This window comes from Pelophylax lessonae, assembly GCF_965119305.1.
Source record: "Pelophylax lessonae genome assembly, chromosome: 1".
Taxonomy (NCBI): domain Eukaryota; kingdom Metazoa; phylum Chordata; class Amphibia; order Anura; family Ranidae; genus Pelophylax; species Pelophylax lessonae.
The window spans coordinates 555,758,649-555,781,634 of record NC_138768.1 but is presented as its reverse complement, the minus strand read 5'-3'; the positions used below and the strand labels follow the sequence as shown (position 1 = coordinate 555,781,634).

Genomic DNA, 22,986 nt, shown 5'->3' with positions numbered 1-22,986 from the left:
TCAGAGCTAGTTCTGATTATTGCAGCTCTGCAGGTTTGGCCAAGCTGAGGGTTGCCCTGCCATCATTTTAGGCTGGAACTACTCACGCTTAGTTCTTGTTCAACAAACAAAAAACAGGCATTTGTGTCTTAGAATTAAAGGTAAATTACTACTTTGCAAAGTCAAAGTCTGTCCTGTAACATAAAAGTGAAAGGCCTAGTACAAACATATAATTTTGAATAGGCTTGTGTTATCTTGTCAGCAACATTTAGAAGGCAATGGCAACTGACATGGACTTTCATTGTATTGTTCATTTAAGTACAAGAGACTTCATCTTGTTCTGCAATGTTAAAATGTGTTCTGTTACAAACATGTCTCAATTCAAGCCAATGACAGTGCATGACAAACTTGCCTTAGATGCTCGTAAGATGTTCAGGAATCTTTTACTGCTCATGAAAACTCAAACTGCTTAATAGGGGAAAGCATTTTTGGATGGGCCCAATGGAGTGAGCTTCAGGCTTGCGTGAGCATGAGTTCAACCCTAACTTTATCCACTTAAACCTTCTGATGATGTATCTGGTATGCCTGTCCTTTAGAAGCAGTAGCACTACCACCGCTAAATTATCTTATTCCCATGTTTTCTTTCATGTTAAATAGTTTGTTTGGACCAAGCTGGTCCAAAAAAACTTGATTCTACATTTAGTGCTGCAGCAGCTCTAAGCACTATATACACTGCATGTAGCTTCATCAATACACAGTATACAGTGCTAAGTTCTGGCTGTGAGACAGCGACCTCTCGTCTCACAACCGGAACAATACCGAGTTGGTCTGAGTGGCATATGCTGCAGCACTAAGTGAAGAAAATAGTTTGTTTGGACCATCTTGAACCTGCAGTACATCCAGTACAGTGCTTACAGCTGCTGCAGCATTTAGTGAAGGAAATAGTTAATTTGGACCAGCTTGGTCCAAACAAACTATTCATAGTGAAATAAAACATTGAAATTAGCTTTAAGTAGCCCATAGATAAGTCTTCTTGGGTTAAAAAAAAAAAAAAAAAAATTATGACTCAATTTCCCCATCCACACACTTGATTTGGATTGGAGAATCTTCCCCACTGAGATATTGTATTCTGACAGTGGAGAGAGACTGCAGAATACACTGATCAACACTGCTGCTTAAAGCCTGTGGTGCTGATCGTGCGCGGAAAATCCAACAGGCTAATTGTACAGAAGTAGAATGGCTTTCTATGCAACCAGCCTGCCCATACATGGATTGAAATGCAGCTGGTCCCTGCTGAACTGGCCAAATCTTGTTTTATGTATGGTGATTTTCTAGTGATTTTTTGCTGGTTGAATGCTGTGGGTAGACCTAAAAATACTAAATTGCACTGTCTTGATCAGTTCCTCACTGACCCACGTGAAGAATAAAGGGAAAACAAAGGAAAAAAATAAATGAAAATGAAAACAAGAAATGATATATACTCACACACACTCTATATATATTTATTTATTTGGGTTACATATATAGCACTGACAAGTTACACATCAGCACAGTGGTGTAGTGGTTAGCACTTTCACCTAGCAGCAAGGTCCCACACTCCAAAGACATGCTGGTAGGTTAATTGGATCCTGTAAAAAATTGGCCCTACTATGTATGTATGTATGAATGTGAGTTAGGGACCTTAGATTGTAAGCTCCTTGGGGGCAGGGACTGATATGAATGTGCAATGTATATGTAAAGCGCTGTGTAATTTCACAGCGCTATATAAGTACCTGAAATAAATAAAATAAATATGAACTGAACATTCATGTCAGTCCCTGCCCTCAAGGAGATTACAATCTAAGGCCTCTAATTCCCATTCATACATACACATACTAGGGCCAATTTAGTCAGGAGCCAACTAACCTACCAGCATGTCTTTGAAGTGTGGAACGAAACCTCAAAGATATAAGATCCGGAACCAAGGCATTACCAAAATGAAAACGGTACTCGATACTCAATGGTATAATAGGAAAAAAAGACACATAAGTTATTAACCACTTCCATACTGCTGAACGTGATATGATGTCCTGGGCTTTCAGTGGAGATATCTGAATGATGCCTGTAGCTGCATTCAGATATCTTTTTTCTGTTGGCGATTCCCTGCACAGTATAAACAATTCAAACACTAGTAAAGTAAGGCGATGTTATATCAAAAACTGCTTAATATACATAAAAGATCTAAAAAGGAAAAAAAAAAGGGGTGAGAGTGATTCACCCCTGAGAAAACTAACAAAGTGTAAGTGAAAAATAGAAATTTTACAAAATAATAATTAACCACTTTACCACCGGAGGATTTTCCTGCTTTACGTCCAGGCCACTTTTTGAAACTTGGCACTGCGCGACTTAAACTGACAATTGCGCGGTGATACAACCCTGTACCCAAACAAAATTTACGTCCTTTTTTTCCCACAAACAGAGCTTTCTTTTGGTGGTATTTGATCACCTCTGCGCTTTTCATTTTTTGCGATATTAATAAAAAAAGAGCAAAAAAAAGTAAAAATCAAAACTTTTTTTAACATTTTAGGCCAATTTGTTTTCTGCTACATATTTTTGGTAAAAAAAAAATCACAATAAGCGTATTTTGATTGGTTTGCGCACAAGTTATCGCGTTTACTAACTACGGGAAATATTTGTCATTTTTATTGTTTATTTTTTTACTAGTAATGGCGGCGATCTGCAATTTTTTTTTGCGGGACTGCGACTTTGCGGCGGACAGACTGGACCCCTAACTGACATTTTTTACACTTTTGGGGGTACCAGTGACATTACTACAGTAATCAGTGCTATAAATATGCACTCTTACTGTAATAATGACACTGGCAGGGAAGGGGTTAACTTTATTGGTGATCAAGGGGTTAAATGTATGCCTCATGCTTACTGACATGTGTAGGGGGAGGGGATTGTGTGACAGACACTAATCGCAGGTTCAGCTATGCTGAATCCTGTAATCTGTGACGGTCTGTCACATAGGAGATCCGCCCACTTTGTTTACACAAGTGGGCGGATTTCCACACTCGATCTCAGACGATCGAGGAAGAGCGGCAGTGATCACCGCCTCTCCTCCCCTGGCCCGACTCCCGCTGTGTCTGAATACAACGGGAGCCAGCCTCCGGCGTCGCGCGCCGCGAGAGGGGGCGTTGTCCAGCAACGTAGGTCTACGTCGCTTGACGATAACGAGCCACTTTGCCGCAGTACCCTCAACGTGAGCGGTCGGCAAGTGGTGAACAAAATCACAGTCCAGTGCAAATAAAGTGACAATAGTCAGTTTTGATCATCAGTCTCTGTCACTACAAGCAGTGTATATTAAATGTTCTTCTCTTCCCATTAATCAATTGCTCCACCACGTGAAATACAAAAATAATGCACTCACCAGAGTCCCCAGGTCCCAGGGACCACTAGGCCTGAATGGATATAAACACCAAAATCATTCAAAGATTCTTCCACAGTAATCGCCATTCACCTTATTGAATAGCCTCCCCTCAGATAGCAGATGGCATATGACATAAAGGCAAAAAAACATGATGATGGTGCAACACTGTATATTTAGAATTGCCCATAAAAAACATCTCTATAGTGGACTGCTTACATTAAAATGTGCCTAGACCGGCACCAGCTCGAATAGTCTCTACTGTACCCCTCAGTGCTTGAACCAAGTAAGGTCTAGTAAGGTCTCAATGCTGGCTCCGGTCCCCCTGGCTCTCATGCATTCCACAGAGGTGCAGGAAGTGTTGTCAATGGTTCTCCACAACCTTCAAACAGCCATGTGACTAGGGTTCACATTGCATGGCGTAGTGACCCCTAGTGGTCGATTGCTGGAGATGAGAGGCATTGATATTCTATGGTGGAAGGATTCACTTTGTGCATTGGTGTATATCACTCACTTTTTCCTGCACTGAAGGCATCTCCTTTATGGACTTTCATATTAATATATGTTATGCATATTGTCATCACATTTAAAGCGCTGCACTATTGCTAGTTTCTTTAAAACATATATAATGCCTCCCATAGCCGTGGTGGCCTAGAGATAACAGGAGCATACATAAAACTGGCGGCCTAAAGAAACCAGTAGCAAAAATAAAGCTATAAAAATGACCAATGTGAGTATTGTGTGTTTTGCAGAGTCAAGCATCAAGTTGAATATCTAGGCCTAAAGGAGAACATTCGTGTACGTCGTGCTGGCTTTGCTTATAGAAGGGTTTTCAATAAATTTCTTCAAAGGTATAACATGCTACCTCATTCACAGTTCATTGCTACAATGTGTGATATTTATAATTATTGATGATTATATGCTATTACCAGATACGCTATCCTGACACCGGAAACATGGCCCAAGTGGCGAGGGGATGAACGGCAAGGAGTGCAGCATCTCTTGAGGTCTGTAAATATGGATGCTGATCAGTACCAAATGGGAAGAACCAAGGTGTTTGTAAAGAATCCAGAATCGGTATGCCTTCCGAATGCCTGCCTCAGTATGAAATGTGCTTATTGCAGTTTCTCTTAGAAAAACACTTTTCTACAGTAATATACAGTACAATACTGAAAAATATTAATAAATTACCAGGTGAAATACGATAGGGAGGACCAAGTCCTCTATGGCAAACAAATCAAAAAACCAAGTGGTAAATGACGTGTGCTCAACAAAAGTGAACAAAGGTGAACAATGATACAAATAAAATCAATGGTGAATCTAGACAATAAGTCCATAAATGAATTTAAAAGTCCATATAAATCCAACATGCATGTGATGTATCTCCAAAGTGCAAAACTCAACACAAGAGATAGGTTCAGCGAAGACCTCCATCGTGAATGAATGAGCCCCTTACCAGATGGGATAATACAAGGGCGTATGTATTATCAGATCCAATAATGGTGTAGCCAAGGGAAAGTAAGAAAAAGCCCCCAAAAACTTCTCCCAAATCAGGAGGGAGTAGGTCAGCCTCTTACCAGAATTTTGGTATATCTGTGCAAGAAAATCCGCCTATATGGAATGCCTCTTCTGTTTTCCCAAGGTCTTAGGATCTGTATTGCTCTGGTTGGTAGTATGACGAATCATCAGAATCCGGGGACTTCATAGTACAGGACTCATCTGCCACCACACACACCGGACTCTACTCCAGGAGAGGACATGCGCACTGCCCAGCCTGGCAGTGGTGCCCGCTGCGGACCTCCTATGGACTCTCCACTTACTTTTCTATGCGGTTTGTAAATCAGAACTGTGCGAGGTTTGTTGATGATAGTACCGCACAGTTCTGATTTATGAACCGCATAGAAAAGTAAGTGGAGAGTCCATAGGAGGTCCACAGCAGGCACCACCGCCAGGCTGGGCAGTGCACATGTCCTCTCCGGGAGTAGAGTCTAGTGTGTGTGTGGTGGAGGCTGAGTCCTGTACTATGAAGTCCCCGGATTCTGATGATTCATCATACCAACCAGAGCAATAAAGATACTAAGACCTTGAAGAGGCATTCCATATAGGCGGATTGTCTTGCACAGATATACCAAAATTCTGGTAAGAGGCTGACCTACTCCCTCCTGATTTGGGAGAAGTTTTTGGGGGCTTTTTCTTACTTTCCCTTGGCTACACCATTATTGGATCTGATAATACATACGTCCTTGTATTATCCCATCTGGTAAGGGGCTCATTCATTCACGGTGGAGGTCTTCGCTGCACCTATCTATTGTGTTGAGTTTTGCACCTTGGAGATACATCACATGCATGTTGGATTTATATGGACTTTTAAATTCATTTATGGACTTATTGTCTAGATTCACCATTGATTTTATTTGTATCATTGTTCACCTTTGTTCACTTTTGTTGAGCACACGTCATTTACCATTTGGTTTTTTGATTTGTTTGCATAGAGGACTTGGTCCTCCCTATCGTATTTCACCTGGTAATTTATTAATAATTATATTGATTTATCATTTTATTAATACATATTAGATATTAGCTAATAGATTAGCGCACCTGATACCCACCATTCATCCTATATTATTTTCTACGGTAGCAGCTTTTCTACAATTTTTCAGCGCACTTTCTTTCTTATCACAATACTGAAAAATAGCCAGATTTAACTGCAGTGTTTCAAAGTGCAACAGAAAATAGCTATTAATATTTACTTGTGCGTAACTGAAAATTGTTATTTCTCTGTCCTGTGAATAAAGGCTCATGTCAACGGCATTGTTTTCCTGAGTTTGCCATGCCTTAGAGTGCCAATCAAACACAGGCAATCAAAATCCCATTGGCTTTAACTGAGCAGTACACATGGCAGTTCAGAGGCTGCTTGGTGTTGCTCTGCTTCTCTTTGGACACAACATATCCTACTGTGGTGCGTTTAAACTGCATGCAAAATAGGTCAAAGAAACTTTTTCTTATCAAATGCTGAATTTGCCATTCCCTTGCATACATTTACATTGAATAACTAATTAAGCGTTTGACAAGAATGCCTTTCTATATGAGGCCTAATAATAGTAGTACATAGTACAATAGTATCATGTATGAGACTATCAAAAGGTGTGTACGTTTACCGGAATCAAGAGGAAAATACTGGATAATGCTGAAAAGTCAAAGCGTGCAAACATGTAGCATAGTATGATCCTCTATAGCAGCGGTACTGAATTAAAATTCACGGAGGCCCGGTCAGTAACATTTTCTTTCTCCAGAGGTCAGAAACTCATTTTTGTTCTATGACTAAGTTCCTTCACATCCCAGCCCTGTCCCCTCTTTATATCACAGCCCCCTTTATATCAGTGCCTTCAGTCCCCTTTTTCACATCATAGATCCCCCTTTTACATCAGAGCCCCCTCTCCTCACACCACAGCCCCACCATTCATCACAGTCCCACCCTTTCACATCACAGCTCCCAAACAATTATAGCCCCCACCCCTAGCATCACAACCCCCCACATTCACACTCCCCCTCCTCACGTTATAGCCCCCTTTGCAATCACAGCCCTCCCATATCACTGCCCCCCTCTCACTTTACAGCCCCCCATATCCCTTCTCCACCCTCTCACATCACAGCCCCTCGTAACACTTCTCCCCACTCTCACATCAAAGCATGCCCATATCACAGCCCCCCATATCATAGCCCCCCTAACATCAAAGTTCACCCAAAACCCCCCCCCACCTTGAAATCATAGTCTCCACTGCAGCTACAGCTCTTTCCCCTTCAAAGTCCTATCTTAGCACGCTGGAGGGCACTTAACTCTGAACTCTTCTCCTGCTACTGCCTCCAATGCTGCTGCTAAAACTCACAGCGGAGGGCAGGAGACACAGTAGGGTGGAATTCTTCTTCTGTATATGAATTTGCCTGCCTGCTGCTGCCACTGTCAAACTCACAGCAGGGCAGAGGGCAGAAAATAAGGAAAGTCTACACTGAGGGCTGGAGCTGACCAACACTTCTTAACAAGGGAAAGGTTGGGCACCTCCCGCTCCCCGTGTAGAACTGCCATATCTCCCGCCTTCTACTGTACTGCGAGTTTAACAGCAGCAGCGCCGGCGGCAGGCAGGCAAATACATACACAGGAGGGGAATCCATCCTGCTGTGTCTCCCGCCCTCTGCTGTGAGTTTTACCAGCGACGACGGCAGGAGAGGAGATCAAGCTGCTTAGTGGCGCAGCCGCAGTCCAGACAGGACTGTCACTGAGTCAGAATCCGGATTGCAGTCCACCATTTAGTAATGCCTGCTATATAGAGTGGTAATGTCACAAAGCAAATTGTAGTTGTGATGGCAGAAACAGCTGTAATCAAGGTATTCTTCTTTTAATAGGTTAGGTTTAAAATGAAATATTATAATATATGCTTTGAGAGGAAATGTTTAGTCTGTTCAATGTTAGACCAGGTAATGGAAATCAGCTTGATGTAAATTACCTTTATTAGTATGCATTAGAACATTTCCCGTATATCATTTGTACATGTTTATGGAAATGGCGGCAGCTATATTTGCGCATTGCTTCTTGCTTTGTGGTGCAACACTGCAAGTTTCATTTACTAAAAGAGTAAAGCCTGTTCACTTGAAGTGAATATTAGTATATAAGGTAAATCTATGTTGACTTTGCTAGCACCAGAGTTGTATAAAGTACTCGAAACCCATACTTGAGTAAAAGTACAAGTGCTCGATCAAAAAGTGACTTGAGTAGAAGTGGAAGTTCTCAATCAAAAAGAGACTTGAGTAGAAGTACTAAAGTATTCAACATTTTTTGTACTTAAGTATTGCAAGTAGTTTTTTTAAAAATTTTGCTACTCAAGTACTGAAAGTAAAAGTACAAGTACTGTGTTATGTAGTTATTAAAGAAAGAAGTCAAAAGTTTGAACATCCTATTGTTTTTTATTATTTCAAATGCAGCTTTTATTTATACATACAGTAGCATTTATTTTCATATGCGCTGATAATACACATGTTTTGAGCTTCATGAAACCTGCCATCTACTGTTCTGACAGTGGTAATTTTTATAATAGTAACGAGTAACTACGCATCACAAAAAAAAAAAATATCGGAGTAGAAGTATTGAAATCATCGAAAAAATGTAGTGAAGTAAAAGTGGAAGTAGGAGAAAAAAATTCTACTCCAGGAAAGTACAGATACCGCCTTTCGGTACCTAAGTACAGAAGTGAAGTAGTTCTACTTAGTCACTATACACCTCTGGCTAGCACCATGATTGGTTTATTGAAGTGAACACAGCTTTGCCTTATAACTGCAGCGCTGATATGTGTATTCTCACCCCAGGGGAATCTGATATGTGTATTCTAACAGGGGGATCTGCCCCCTCTTAGAATACAATAGCACAGAGGGGGGATCTTTGCATCCATATCACTTGTGTGGAAGCAGGGATCTGTGAGTTTTTTTAGTTCAACCCGCTGGCTGAATTGAAAAAAACTCCCCATCTTTAGAAGTTGTCCTCGAAACAAATGTCCCCATCAGAAAATTTCCCCTCACCTCTTGTCCTGGGACAACTCTAAGGGCCCTTTCACAATGATCAGTATTTGATCAGTTTTTCAGTTAAAAAAAAGGGGAGGGGAAAGGCATGAAAAATGCATTCCTTTAAATCCTAAGGAACTCTTCACACCGGTCAGTTGCGTTTCAGTTGCTTTTTTGGCTGTTATCATGCTGTTCCATTGCAAAAATGTGGTAAAAACCGCATAATCCCTTTCTTTTTTGAAAAACTGTTTAAAAACTGATCAGTGTTAAAGGGCTTTAACGTGCACCAAACCCACACCAAAAATGCAGCAAGCAGGACTTTTTAAAAAGGCAACTGACTGATATGAAGAGTTCTATATGAATTAAAGGGATGCGTTTTCATGCATTTTTCTTCCTCTTTTTTTAAATGAAAAACTGATCAAAAACGGATCATTGTGAAAGGACCCTAAAAATTCAGATTTCTGCTCACTTTCTTTCTCTGTGAAATTTTACAGTTCAAACAGAGGAGTAAAAAACTCCCCAATGGGGACATAGGCAACAAATAAAAACTTGACAGAGTTCATGCACTGCTTTCCTGGCCCATGACAACCCTATATAATGTTTGAATCTGGGGGAAGATACAGTAACTTTTACATGAATTTACCTGACTAATTTACTTAATTTATTAGGGATATAAAATTACTACGACGCTCGCGTGTCATATTGTAAATGAAAAATATCCATTACTGACATTTTGATGACAAAACTATATGGAAAAAGTAAAGTTAGCACAATAGCCAGGTATGGTCTATACTTAGAAATGGCATCTAATGGCACGTACTATCTGTACAGCTCTTCTTACTGGAGGAAATGAGAGAGAGAAAATTTGATACCTTCGCCAGAACCATCCAAAAAGCTTGGAGACGATACATTGCTAAGAGAAAGTATGAGAAAATGAGAGAAGAAGGTAATGAGAAATTATTTAATTACAATAACATAAGAGCTGCTATTGTGACTAAAAATCCAATGCAAGTACTAACTTTTTGGAAGTCAGTATTTGCATGGGGCTAAACAGGACCCCTATGTGACAGTGCACAAAACCTATTTATTTGAGATGGAGATTAATCTTTTTTTCTTTAAAAGTGACTGTTATTGAAAACACAAATGCATGCATTTTTTCATTTGCTATATCTGGCTTGACAATAAAATCAACTGTGGTTTTGTGATTTGACACTAATGCCGGGTCCTTCTAACTCCAAACACAATGAGGAGTATATTTTCCTCTTATTTTACTTAACCACTTTAGGACCGGAGGATTTTCCTGCTTAATGACCAGACCACTTTTTGCAACTTGGCACTGCGCGACTTTAACTGACAATTGTGTGGTCATGCAACGCCATACCCAAACAAAATTTACATCCTTTTTTTTCCCACAAACAGAGCTTTCTTTTGGTGATATTTGATCACCTCTGTGCTTTTCATTTTTTGCGATATTAATAAAAAAAGAGCGAAAATTTTGCGAATGAGCGTATTTTTAACCACTTTAAGACCGGAAGATTTTACCCCATTCCTGACCAGGCTACATTTAGCGATTCGGCACTGCGTTACTTTATGTCATGCGACGCTTTTCTCAACTTAAATTTATGTCCTTTTTTTCCCCACAAATAGAGCTTTCTTTTGGTGGTATTTGATCACCTGTGCGATTTTTAATTTTTTAAATAAAGAGCGACAATTTTGAAAAAAAAAAAACATATATTATACAATATTTTTCACATTCTGATATATAACATTCCCCAAAAAAATTTATGAATCAAAATTTTTTAACATTTTAGGCCAATTTGTTTTCTGCCACATATTTTTGGTAAAAAAAATCACTATAAGCGTATTTTGATTGGTTTGCGCAAAAGTTATCGCGTTTACTAACTACGGGAAAGATTTGTCATTTTTATTGTTTATTTTTTTTTACTAGTAATGGCGGCAATCTGCGATTTTTTTTGCGGGACTGCGATATTGTGGCGGACAGATCGGACCCCTAACTGACATTTTTGACACTTTTGGGGGGACCAGTGACATTACTACAGTAATCAGTGCTAAAAATATGCACTGTTACTGTAATAATGACACTGGCAGGGAAGGGGTTAACACTGTTGGTGATCAAGGGGTTAAATGTATGGCTCATGCTTACTGACATGTGTGGGGGAGGGGGTTGTGTGACACAGACACAGATCTTAGGTTCAGGTATGCTGAATCCTGTAATCTGTCCCAGTCTGTCACAGAGGAGATCCGCCCGCTTTGTTTACACAAGCGGGCGGATTTCCTCACTCTTTCCCCGACGATCAGGGAAGAGCGGCGTTGATCACCGCCTCTCCTCCCCTGGCCCGACTCCTGCTGTGTCCGAATACAGCGGGAGCGAGCCTCCGGCGGTGCCGAGAGGGGGCGGGATCCAGCGACGTAGACCCAGGAGAGCCACTCTGCCACAGTAGGCTCAATGTGAGCGGTCGGCAAGTGGTTAAAGTAGAACTATAGGCTATTTTTATTTTCATTTTGGATAAAGGATGGTTATAACCCCTGTCAGATGTTTTTTTTCGCCATGTGTGTCCCATTGTGGAGATTTCCCTTCACTTCCTATCCCATAGCCAAGCAGGAAGTGAGAGGAAATCCCTGCAAATTAAGAGGGAATTCCTTGGGGACCCCCAGGTCACCAGAACTAGTGTATCCATTGGAAAACTTCCCCCTCATTACTTTTTTGGGGACAACCCATAATTTGGGATTTTCTTTTACTTTCACTTTCAATGATAACAGTAAACTGGACAAATAGAGAGGGTGAATCTCCCTAACAGGGGCACAGACAGCAATAAAAATTGACAGCTGTTCTAATCCAACTCCCCCCTATCCAAAACTAAAAAAAAAGTTTTGCCTATACTTTAGAAAACCATTTTAATTCTACAAATGCAAATAGTGAGAAAATTGCAAATTACAGTGTGTTTCTTTGTCAGGAACCTGGATCAAGGGAGCATATTGGCCAAATTGTTTTGACAAAGAATGTTTTTTTACACATTTCCTTAATGAATGTTCTCTAGAAATAGGTTGATTTGAGCAGGGCTGAATATCTCTGCTCCTGAGCAAAAAAAGAAATACAGCCAAGTCCTGATTAGTAGGGAATTTCAATAATATCTTAATGTCTTTTTAATAATATAATATATATTTTTTAATTTTTAAATCTTGTTTTGACCCTCAAGCCTCCAATATTTTGTATGGATTCAAAGAGCGCCGCCGAAATAGCATTAACCGCAATTTTGTGGGAGACTACTTGGGTATGGAGGATAAGCCAGAGCTTCGCCAGTTTATGGGCAAGCGAGAGAGAATAGATTTTGCTGACTCCGTCAACAAATTTGACCGACGGTTTAAGGTGAGAAAATAAGTATTGACAACTTGATGATTCAAGGTCCACAGAGTTCATTTGTATACATATCTCTACTGTATCCAGTACAAAGCTTTGCATACCAGAGCCCTACCCAAGGTTCACTTTAAGCTTCTCTGAAACAAAAATAAAAGATCAGAAAGGTAAAAGATATTTACCAAACACCTACACACTACCTGGGCACATTTAAAAATGATCAGTTTAAATTTTAAGTGTAAGTTTAAGTCTGAGCCTAAGTTAGAAACCCACCTCTAGCTTGGGACACACAATAGTAAACATGGACCATCACACATTTTCCATATATCGGTCATATGATCTGTTCAGAATTTAACATATTACTGATGGCTTGAGTGTAATTGGTGCAACAGGTGGCACTTTGCAAAACAGTGGGGTTCATTTACTAAAGGAAAATAGACTGCGCACTTTGAAAGTGCAGTTGCACTCATTTTCCCCAGAGCTTAGTGAATGTTGTGAAGCATTGCTGATTTCCATCATTTAATCATGTGAAAGCAAAAATACAGTTTTTTGGGTTTTTTTTCTTGCACCAGATTGGGTATTCTTTACAAAGTAAAGCTTCACCACATTCACTAAGTTCTGGGGTAAATGAGTGAAACTGCACTTGCAAAGTCTATGGTCCATTTGCCTTTAGTAAATCAATCGATATGTTTCTTATACGGTATGTCTTAGTAATTTATACAGGGCTGCCTTATAGCATAGTGGTCTTGTGTTAAAATTATTTACAATGCTGTTGCAGGTGTTCGTTACTTTAACATTGAAAAACCCCCAACAATACTTTACTGAGAGCAGTGGGCGAATGACTGATACTGTATACTGATGCTGTATACAAAAGTCATTTTAACAATGGTCTTTGGACTGTAACAATGTCTGAAGAACCTATTAAAGAAAATCTGTACTAAGAGAATTATGGAGCGCTGCCATTGCTATGTTCTTTTTGAAAATTCTAGTAAGTTTGTCATATCTGGACTCAATATTTACCGAGTCACTCACCTGAGATAAGAAGCAGCAATTGTTGTCAAAGCTCCTGATATACAAATTTGTTCTGGGCCATTGACTCAAAGTATTTAAGCATATGGATCATCGGTATGACAGCCAGGACTTACAAAAGTAAAGGTAGGCATTGTCAGCCGTGTTTAAGGGTGGAATTAGGGACGGGGCAGGGTAGGAGTTGGGTGGGGCAACTGGTGGCGAGTAACCCTTTACCACTTACCCACCAGGCCTATTTCGGACACTTTTTGTTTACAAGTAAAAATCAGTATTTTTCCTAGAAAACTACTTAGAACCCCCAAACATTATATATATTTTTTTAGCAAAGACTCTGGAGAATAAAATGGCGGTCATTGCAATATTTTTTGTCACGCGGTATTTGCTCAGCGGTCTTTAAAACGCCATTTTTTTGGAAAAATTTTGAAAAATCACATTTCACTGCATTTAAAAAATACTAAACAGTAAAGTTAGCCCATTTTTTTTTATATTGTGAAAGATGATGTCACGCCAAGTAAATAGATACCCAACATGTTACGGTTTAAAATTGCGCCCCCCCCCCCCCCCCGTGGGATGGCGACAAACTACGGTCAATATAGATCTCAATAGGCGACGCTTTAAATTTATTTAACGGTTACCAGTTTAGAGTTAGTGTGTAGCTCTTTTTTTTAATTATTGCTCATGCTCTGGCGATCGCGGCGATACCTCACATGTGTGGTTTGAACAGCGATTTAATTTGCGGCTCAACTTCCATATACTTTTTTTTTTTATGCGCGAGCTAACGGTGACGGGGGCGGCTAAATTTTTATTTTTTTTTCCCATTTATTTTATTTATTTTTTTAACTTTATTACAGTTTTTTGAAAAAAAAAAAACTGATCACTTTTATTGCTGTCACAAGCAATGTAAACATCCCTTGTGACAGCAATATGCAGTGACAGGTACACTTTATGGAGGGATCGAGGGTCTTTTAGACCCTAGACCCCTCCACTACACTTCCCTGTATGCAAAACGCCAAAAACTGCGTTTTTGCATACAGCCGTTTTTCAAATTTGCCGCCTTTTTTGCAGCACACTAACCCGGAAGTGACGTCATGGACGCCGCCTCCGGGTTACGTCATTGGAGACCCGATCGAAGCTGTTTCTGGCATTGATCGGGACTCCATCCAGCCGGCGGACGCGCCAGCTGGGTGCTCGGGGCTCCCGGTGGGACGGGAGCCCCGGTAAAAGCCACGGAAGGCGGCGGGAGGGGGGGGACGTCCCCTTCCGCCCCCCAGGTAACGATCGAGCGGCTCCCGAGCCACATTGGTCGGTACCGACGGAAAGCCAACCGTCGGCTCTAAACCACGGTACCGGGATGATGCCTCTAGCTAGAGGCATCATCCCGGTATACCCCCGCAAAGTTTACGGACGTCATATGACGTCCACCCAGGGAGAAGTGGTTAAGGCCTGGCTAGTAGCTCAGGACTTTAAATTTTGAGCCCTGCTATATCTATTCTTAAAAAAAAATTCTTTCCCACCTTCTCCTACCTATCCTGTATAAAAAAAGATCTATATAATTACATATTTTTATTGTGCTCTGGTCTGGTAGCTTTGGCTCCCCTGTTTCAGTGATTAGCTGCTGCTTGGGAGAGGAGGGAGAGCTGACAATGCCTTCCCCTCCTGTCCTGTAGACACAACAGGATGTGGAACACCTGTCCCTCTTGGAACATTTCCTCTGTATTCTTTTTTTGGTGACAACACAAAATTTGGTATTTGCTCTCACTTTCATTCTTGGTGACAACCAAATTAAAGATTTGATATAACCATATATTAAAATGAGTTGTTCAGAAAACACCATCTAATTTTTCCTATTTATACTAACAGTCAATAAGCACAGACAGTTTACGCAGTGCTTTACAACTTGAGGGTAGACAGTACAAATACAATACACTTTAATACAGTAAGAATCAGAGGGCCCTGCTCGTTGGTGCTTACAATCTAAGAGGGAGGGTCAAGAGATACAAGAGGTAGTAACAGTGGGGGGAGGGCTCATGGAGAAAATAAAAGTACAGTTGTTAGGTGGTTGCCAGATAGGTTTCTCTGAAGAGATGTATTTTCAGGTATCGTCTGAAAGTGGACAAAGTAGGAGATAGTCGGACAGATGGGGGTAGAGCATTTCAGAGGATGGGAGAGGCCCGGGAGAAGTCCTGGAGGCGAGCATGGGAAGAGGTTACAAGGGAGCTTGAGAGCAGGAGGTCCTGGGAGGAACGAAGAGAACAAATTGGTTGGTATTTTGAGACCAGGCTAGTGATGTAGCTTGGCGCCAAGGTATGGATGGCTTTGTAAGTTATGGTTAGTAACTTGAATTTAATTTGTTGGTTGAGTGGCAGCCAATGGAGGGATTGGCAAAGAGGGGTAGCAGACACAGAGCGGTTTGCAAGGTGAAAGAGCCTGGCAGCAGTGTTCATGATGGACTGAAGGGGGGATAGCCTTTTTATATCTGAATATATCTGAAACCTTACATTTGGTAGGGAATAAGATCAAGTCCAGAGGAGACTCTATAGTAAAAACCCAGTGGGTCACCATCTAAAAAGCCATGACTATAAGCTCCACATCACTAACTAGATATCCTACCAACATACGCCTATAAAAAAATATATAATTCTATAGTCCATTTAGTAAAGAATATACCCTTACCCCTAACCATACCTACCAATAATACATATTAATAATAGTAGATAGGCCATTTATTCAGAATACTCATGTGGTAAGGTGTACTATAACAAGAATAGAAATCTAATATCTATCCAGCGGGGACATTAACAAAAAATAAACCTGACAGAGGTTCTTACCGTTCCTCACTTATCCAAAATGGGAAATAAATTGGCACCTGCATAATGACGACATAAGACACCTACAAGTTCGTGTGCTGCATCATCTATATAATACATGATCACCTACTGACCCATTCATCTGGAGGACCTGCTGTATAAAAAGGAAGGGAAAATAAGGATCCAAAAGACCCATAAAATATCTCATTCTGCTGCACCATTATCTTTTTGCAGAAAGATCTCAACTGAGTAAGACAAATCAATTGTAACTAAAACTCTTGTTTTCTTCTATCAGTCCATAAAGAGAGATGTCATCCTCACTCCAAAATACCTTTACTTGATTGGACGTGAAAAGGTCAAAAAAGGACCCGAGAAGGGACAGATCAAAGAGGTTTTGAAGAAAAAACTTGAAATACAATCTGTAAAATGCATTTCTCTAAGGTAAGCTTATACATTTTCATTATATGCATATACACTATATTACCAAAAGTACTGGGACACCTGCCTTTACAGGCACATCAACTTTAATGGCATCCCAGTCTTAGTCTGTAGGGTTCAATATTGAGTTGGCCCACCCTTTGCAGCTATAACAGATTCAACTCTTCTGGAAAGGCTGTTTACAAGGTTTAGAAGTGTGCCTATGAGAATGTTTGACCATTCTTCCAGAAGCACATTTGTGAGGTCATGCACTGATGTGGACCAGAAGGCCTGGCTCGCAGTCTCCGCTTTAATTCATCCCAAAGGTGTTCTATCGGGTTTAGGTCAGGTCTCTGTGCAGGCCAGTCAAGTTCCTCTACCCCAAACTTGCTCATCCATGTCTTTATGGATATTGCTTTGTGCACTGGTGCGCAGTCATGTTGGAACAGGAAGGGACCATCCCCAAACTAGTTGGGAGCATGAAATTGCACAAAATGTCTTGGTATGCTGATGCCTTAAGAGTTCCATTCACTGGAACTAAGGGTCTAAGACCACCCCTGAAAAACATCCCCCACACCATAATCCGGATGCCCCATACAAAAATCCAAACTGTATTGAAGTAAAATCCACACAAAACAACACAGTGACAGGAAATGGGAACAGAATGGTCACGTGTTTCACGCTAGTATGCGCTTAATGAGCAAAAAAAACTGACCCTGTCTCACAATTCCTGTTAAAAACAGAGGTTTTATTTGTACATATGTGGAAGCCACACTACCTGCATCAAGGCTCCTCTGTATACTGCTGTCCTAACTCTATATTTTTGAAAGTCCCCAAATTGGAGCATATACAGTATAGCAGTGGATAAATTAGGGGAAGGTTTGCCTGGAGGAAGCCCACTCCTCCTTAAAGGTAAAGGGATATATTAAATGCCCAGGAGAGCACAGTGGCAGCTGAAGCCATCCAATGTGTCCCCACATCAAATCCAGCAAACAAGCTATACAAAAAAGATGGCAGACACCCCAATTTATAACCAGCTTTTTTAGTAAGTTGCACATGGAAGGGTAGCACACAACACAAACAGAAAAAAATTCCCAGCACACTTACCAGCTAGCCTGAAAAAAAAATTCACCCTGTCTAACAATTCACGTTAAAAACAGAGGTTTTAGTTGCACACATTTGCAAATACATATGGAAACCGCAATGCCCATGTCAAGGCTCCTCTGTATAGTTCAGTCCCAACTCTATATCTTTGAGAGTTTCCAAATTGGAGCATACAGTATCTCACATAAGTAAAGTACACCCCTCACATTTTTTAAATATTTTATTCTATCTTTTCACGTGACAACATTGAAGAAATTACACTTTGCTACAATGTAAAGTAGTGAGTGTACAGCTTGTATAACAGTGTACATTTGCTGTCCCCTCAAAATAACTCAATACACAGCCATTAATGTCTAAACCTCTGGCAAAAAAGTGAGTACAACCCTAAGTGACAATGTTTAAATTGGGCCCAATTAGCCGTTTTCCCACCCCGATGTCATGTGACTCGTTAGTGTTACAAGGTCCCAGGTGTGAATAGAGAGCAGGTGTGTTAAATTTGGTGTTATCGTTCTCATTTTCTCATACTGGTCACTGGAAGTTCAATGTGGCACCTCATGGAAAAAACTCTCTGAGGATCTGAAAAAAAAGAATTGTTGCTCCACATAAAGATGGCCTAGCTAGGATATAAGGAGATTGCCAAGACCCTGAAACTGAGCTGCAGCACGATGGCCAAGACCGTACAGCGGTTTAACAGGACAGGTTTCACTCAGAACAGACCTCACCATAGTCGACCAAAGAAGTTGAGTGCATGTGCTCAGCGTCATATCCAGAGGTTTATTTGGAAAATAGACATATCAGTGCTGCCAGAATTGCTGCAGAGGTTGAAGGGGTGGGGGGGGGGGGTCAGGCTGTCAGTACTCAGACCATATGCCGCACACTGCATCAATGAAGAAGGACAGACTCAAAATGGAAGTATATAGAGGGTACTATAGAGGAAAGGTACCCAACACTGCATCAAATTGGTCTGCATGGATGTCCTCTCAGAAGGAAGCCTCTTCTAAAGATGATGCACAAGAAAGCCCGCAAAAAGTTTGCTGAAGACAAGCAGACTAAGGACATGGATTACTGGAACCATGCTCTGTGGTCTGATGAGACCAAGATAAACCTATTTGGTTTAGATGGTGTCAAGCGTGTGTGGCAGCAACCAGGTGAGGAGTACAAAGGCAAGTTTTTCTTGCCTATAGTCAAGCATGGTGGTGGGAGTGTCATGGTCTGGTGCTGCATGAGTGCTGCCAGCACTAGGGAGCTACGGTTCATTGAGGAGACCATGAATGCCAACATGTACTGTGACATATTGAAGCAGAGCATGATCCCCTCCATTTGGAGACTGGGCCCCAGGGCAGTATTCAAACATGATAATGACCTCAAACACACCTCCAAGACAACCACTACCTTGCTAAAGAAGCTGAGGTTATGGACTGGCCAAGCATGTCTCCAGACCTAAACCCTATTGAGCATCTGTGGGGCATCCTCAAACGGAAGGTGGAGAAGTGCAAGGTCTCTAACATCCACCAGCCCCGTGATGTCGCCATGGAGAAGTGGAAGAGGACTCCAGTGGCAACCTGTGAAGCTTTGGTGAACTCCATGCCCTAGAGGATAAGGGCAGTACTGGAAAATAATGGTGGCCACACAAAATATTTACACTTTGGGCCGAATTTTACGTTTTCATTTAGGGGTGTACTCACTTTTGTTGCCAGCGATTTAGACATTAATGACTGTGTGTTGAGTTATTTTGAGGGGACAGCAAATTTACACTGTTATGCAAGATGTACACTCACTACTTTATATTGTAGCAGGGCAGGGCAATAACTGCACAGCATGAAGCAGATATCCTACAGAATGACCTGGACAAAATAACAGAGTGGGCAACGACATGGCAAATGAGGTTTAATGTGGTGTAAGTGTAAGGTTTTGCACTTGGGGACTAAAAACATAAAAGCACAATACACGTTAGGAGGGGAACCCTTGGGGGAATCAAAAATGGAGAAAGAACTGGGAGTCTTGGTTGATGATAGATTAGGCAATAGCATGCAATGTCAAGCGGCAGCTGCCAAAGCCAGCAGAATATTAGCATGCATAAAGAAAGGAATGTATTCCAGAGATAAGACTATAATCCTTCCACTTTATAAAACTGTGGTCCGACCGCATCTGGAGTATTCTGTCCATTTCTGGTCGCCAGTCCTCAAAAGGGATTTGTTGGAGCTGGAGAGAGTCCAGAGAAGGGCAACTAAACTGATTAGGGGATTGGAGGACCTTAATTATGAAGAGCGCCTGCAATCGCTTGATTTATTCTCCCTGGAGAAGAGACGCCTGAGGGGGGACATGATAGCAATTTATAAATATCTCAATGGGGATCTCAGCTTAGAAAAACAGCTATTCAGTCGAAGGGATTGCATGAGGACTCGAGGGCATACAATGCGATTAGAGGAGAAGCGTTTTAAGCTCAGGCAACGTGGGGGGTTCTTTACTGTTAGAGCTACAAGATTGTGGAATTCTCTACCACAAAAGGTGGTTTCTGCAGGAAGTATGGTGGCTTTCAAAAGACCCTTAGATGTACATCTCAAGGATCAGAACATTCAGGGCTATGTGAGATGATTACAGCCACACACACCTACACAGGTTTAACTGGATGGACTATTGTCTTTATGCAACCTCACCTACTATGTAACTATTTAACTATGTAGCAAAGGGTAATTTTTTCCCTGTTACATGAAAAGATATAAGATAGTTACAAAAATGTGAGGGGTGTACTCACTTTTGAGAGATACTGTCTATGGGAGTGGATAAATTAAGGGCAAGTATAAGAATCTTCCTTCTTTAGGGTAGTTAGAACAATAGGAACTTCACATACTCTGTTCATGTAATTGGCTCACTGCTTTGTCCTGAAGTTTACAAGGAACCTGAGGTATAATTTCAGGCTTCTTCAGCAATGCCTTTATAGGGAATGTATATTTTTGCGTTGAATGAATTACTCATTTAACAAACCCTTTTTAGCGTTCTCTTCCACATTTTGGTATTGTTTAAAATACTACTATGTACATTAACCATTAGAGGGAGCTCTGTACTTTACTCATTCAACCTCCCTGCTTTACTGTTGTGAAGAGACATCAGTAACAAAGAGAGTGCAGTTTTTTTTTAATGAGCTGTGCAGCACCACAAAACAATAAGCAGAGAATTAATTTGTAATGTAATGACCAAATGTAGCTGCCCCCCCCCCCCCCACACACACACACACACACACACACACACACACACACACACACGCACACACGCACACACACACACATAACCATAATTACAAACTAAACCAATGTTTTTGTGTTTTCTAACCATTAACACCCATTGTTTGCATCAAGCGGATCACAGTTATACTGTAAGTATATCTTATAAAATAATATTATAAATCTTATTATAAAATAATTTAAAAGTGCAAGCATCTCTTTTATGTGAACCTATGCTCAAATGTTAAAGCGGTAGTAAACTCTAGGGATTTTTTTAAATGAGCCCCTGGAGATCAATGCCATAATGTGCTAGTATGCACCGCATGCAGACTTACCTTTCAAACAGAGCCCTCGAGTGCTGCTCTGTTACCACTCTTTGCTTTCATCTTTGCCTAGTCTTCAATTCGGGTTCATGCTTTCTGTACATTTGAATGGCTGGGCTGCAATGACATCACTTCCGCTCGTGCGCACGGGGGTCACTATTGCAGCACGATGCTCTACATTTACTTAGTGTACCCTGAACGCAAAGCACGCTGTGCATGTGCAGTGATGTCATCAGCCAGAGCCGATCTGAATGTCTCCTAATTAGTGAAAGTTTAGGAAATATTCACCATACCTACAGGTAAGACACAATATAAACTTACCTGTAGTTACAAATTACAGATTACTATTACTTTAACAGAAGATTTAGGCTATTTTTAATGTCTTGCTGTGATATCTAATTATAAAGTGAGAGGACTAAAATCCTTTTCCTTACTAGGGGAATGATGACCCAGGTTTCACCCAGTGTTGTTTTTTCTTTTTTGAAGCAGTCTGTATCAGGATCAGGAGCTCAGCTGCCAAGGACATCCAGTGGTTCCAGCTCTAGGACCTACATGAGCCTATTAACTCCTGATGCCCTTTTAAAATAGCACCAGGGACTCATGGCCCTGGGATGGGCTTTCAAGATACTTGCCAAAAAGGCTGCAGATCATATTATATGTGCATGCTTTGTTTCTGCTTTTTAGTGTACAAATGTTATTCTAAAACATTGATGGTGAACTTTGGCACCCCAGTTGTTTTGGAACTACAACTCCCATGAGGCTCAACTACACTACAGAGTGCATGAGCATCATGGGAAATGAAGTTCCAAAACATCTGGGGTGCCAAGGTTCACCAACACTGTTCTAAAATGTCATGTCCATGTTTACCAGGCAATTAGCTTAATGATCGAACTGGGGTTACCTATAAAGCCCGCCATACATGGATCAAAATTTGGCCGGTTCAGCAGGAAGTGGACGAGATTCTATCCATCTATAGGTAGGCTGATTGAACCCACGTCAATCCATTGATCGACTTGGGTACAACCAGCCTGTCGGATTTTTTACATGCGACTACTGCTGGCTGCTATAGTCGCTAGCAGTTATTATTGTGTTTTGCTGGCTGGGAAGGCTCCCCACTCCCATCTCTGGCAAAACACAATAGGGCAGGAGGAATTCCTCAATTAGCACTGACTGTGTTGATGGGGAAATCAAGCGATATTCATTTCTTCCACCCGCAGTGGAAAGAAAGAAAGAAAATCAATTAATCTATGGGCTGCTATACTTGCAGTTTACTAACCATGAGCAAACTTAGACACAATAATACAGTACAGATTTGGGTAGGGAAAAAGTATGCATAAGCTGTAGAAAAATACAACATGGATTCTCAAAGTTGCACAAACGTAGACTCCTTACAGTAATGTCTCTGTGGCTCAAATTGGATAACACGTTGGCTTCATAGCATAGATTATATAGGACTCTGTAACAACAGAGGGTCTAGCTGAGAATCAATGCTTCACTAAAATAGTTCAGAACACAGCTATTTGTGATAATCCCTATAAACAGCACCCCTCTAGGTGAAGTTCAGGGTAGCTCTGGTGACACAAGCAAAAAGCTGAAGTGATCCAAGGCCCAAGAACAAAGGTGGAACTGGAGTACTCTGGTAGCAGTTGTGAAGGGGCTCCCCGCAAAAGCTGACAGTTCTGGAGAAGCTGCGTGCTATTAGCTTCCTGCCTGGTGGCCCACCATCGGTTCTGACAGTGGAGGGCCACTCATCTGGATGCAGATCACTTGA

General features: G+C 41.1%; 1 protein-coding gene across 2 annotated transcripts in view; it reads left to right on the top strand.

Annotated features, from left to right (window-relative positions):
* The window catches only part of MYO1F (myosin IF), a 168,703-nt gene that overhangs the window by 115,206 nt on the left and 30,511 nt on the right, over window positions 1-22,986 (top strand). For both annotated transcript variants that reach the window (XM_082263563.1, XM_082263562.1), the window contains exons 18-22: window positions 4,141-4,239; window positions 4,321-4,465; window positions 9,770-9,884; window positions 12,157-12,326; window positions 16,446-16,591. In XM_082263563.1, coding sequence (XP_082119689.1) covers window positions 4,141-4,239; window positions 4,321-4,465; window positions 9,770-9,884; window positions 12,157-12,326; window positions 16,446-16,591 — 675 coding nt within the window. The remainder of the gene's footprint in view (window positions 1-4,140; window positions 4,240-4,320; window positions 4,466-9,769; window positions 9,885-12,156; window positions 12,327-16,445; window positions 16,592-22,986) is intronic.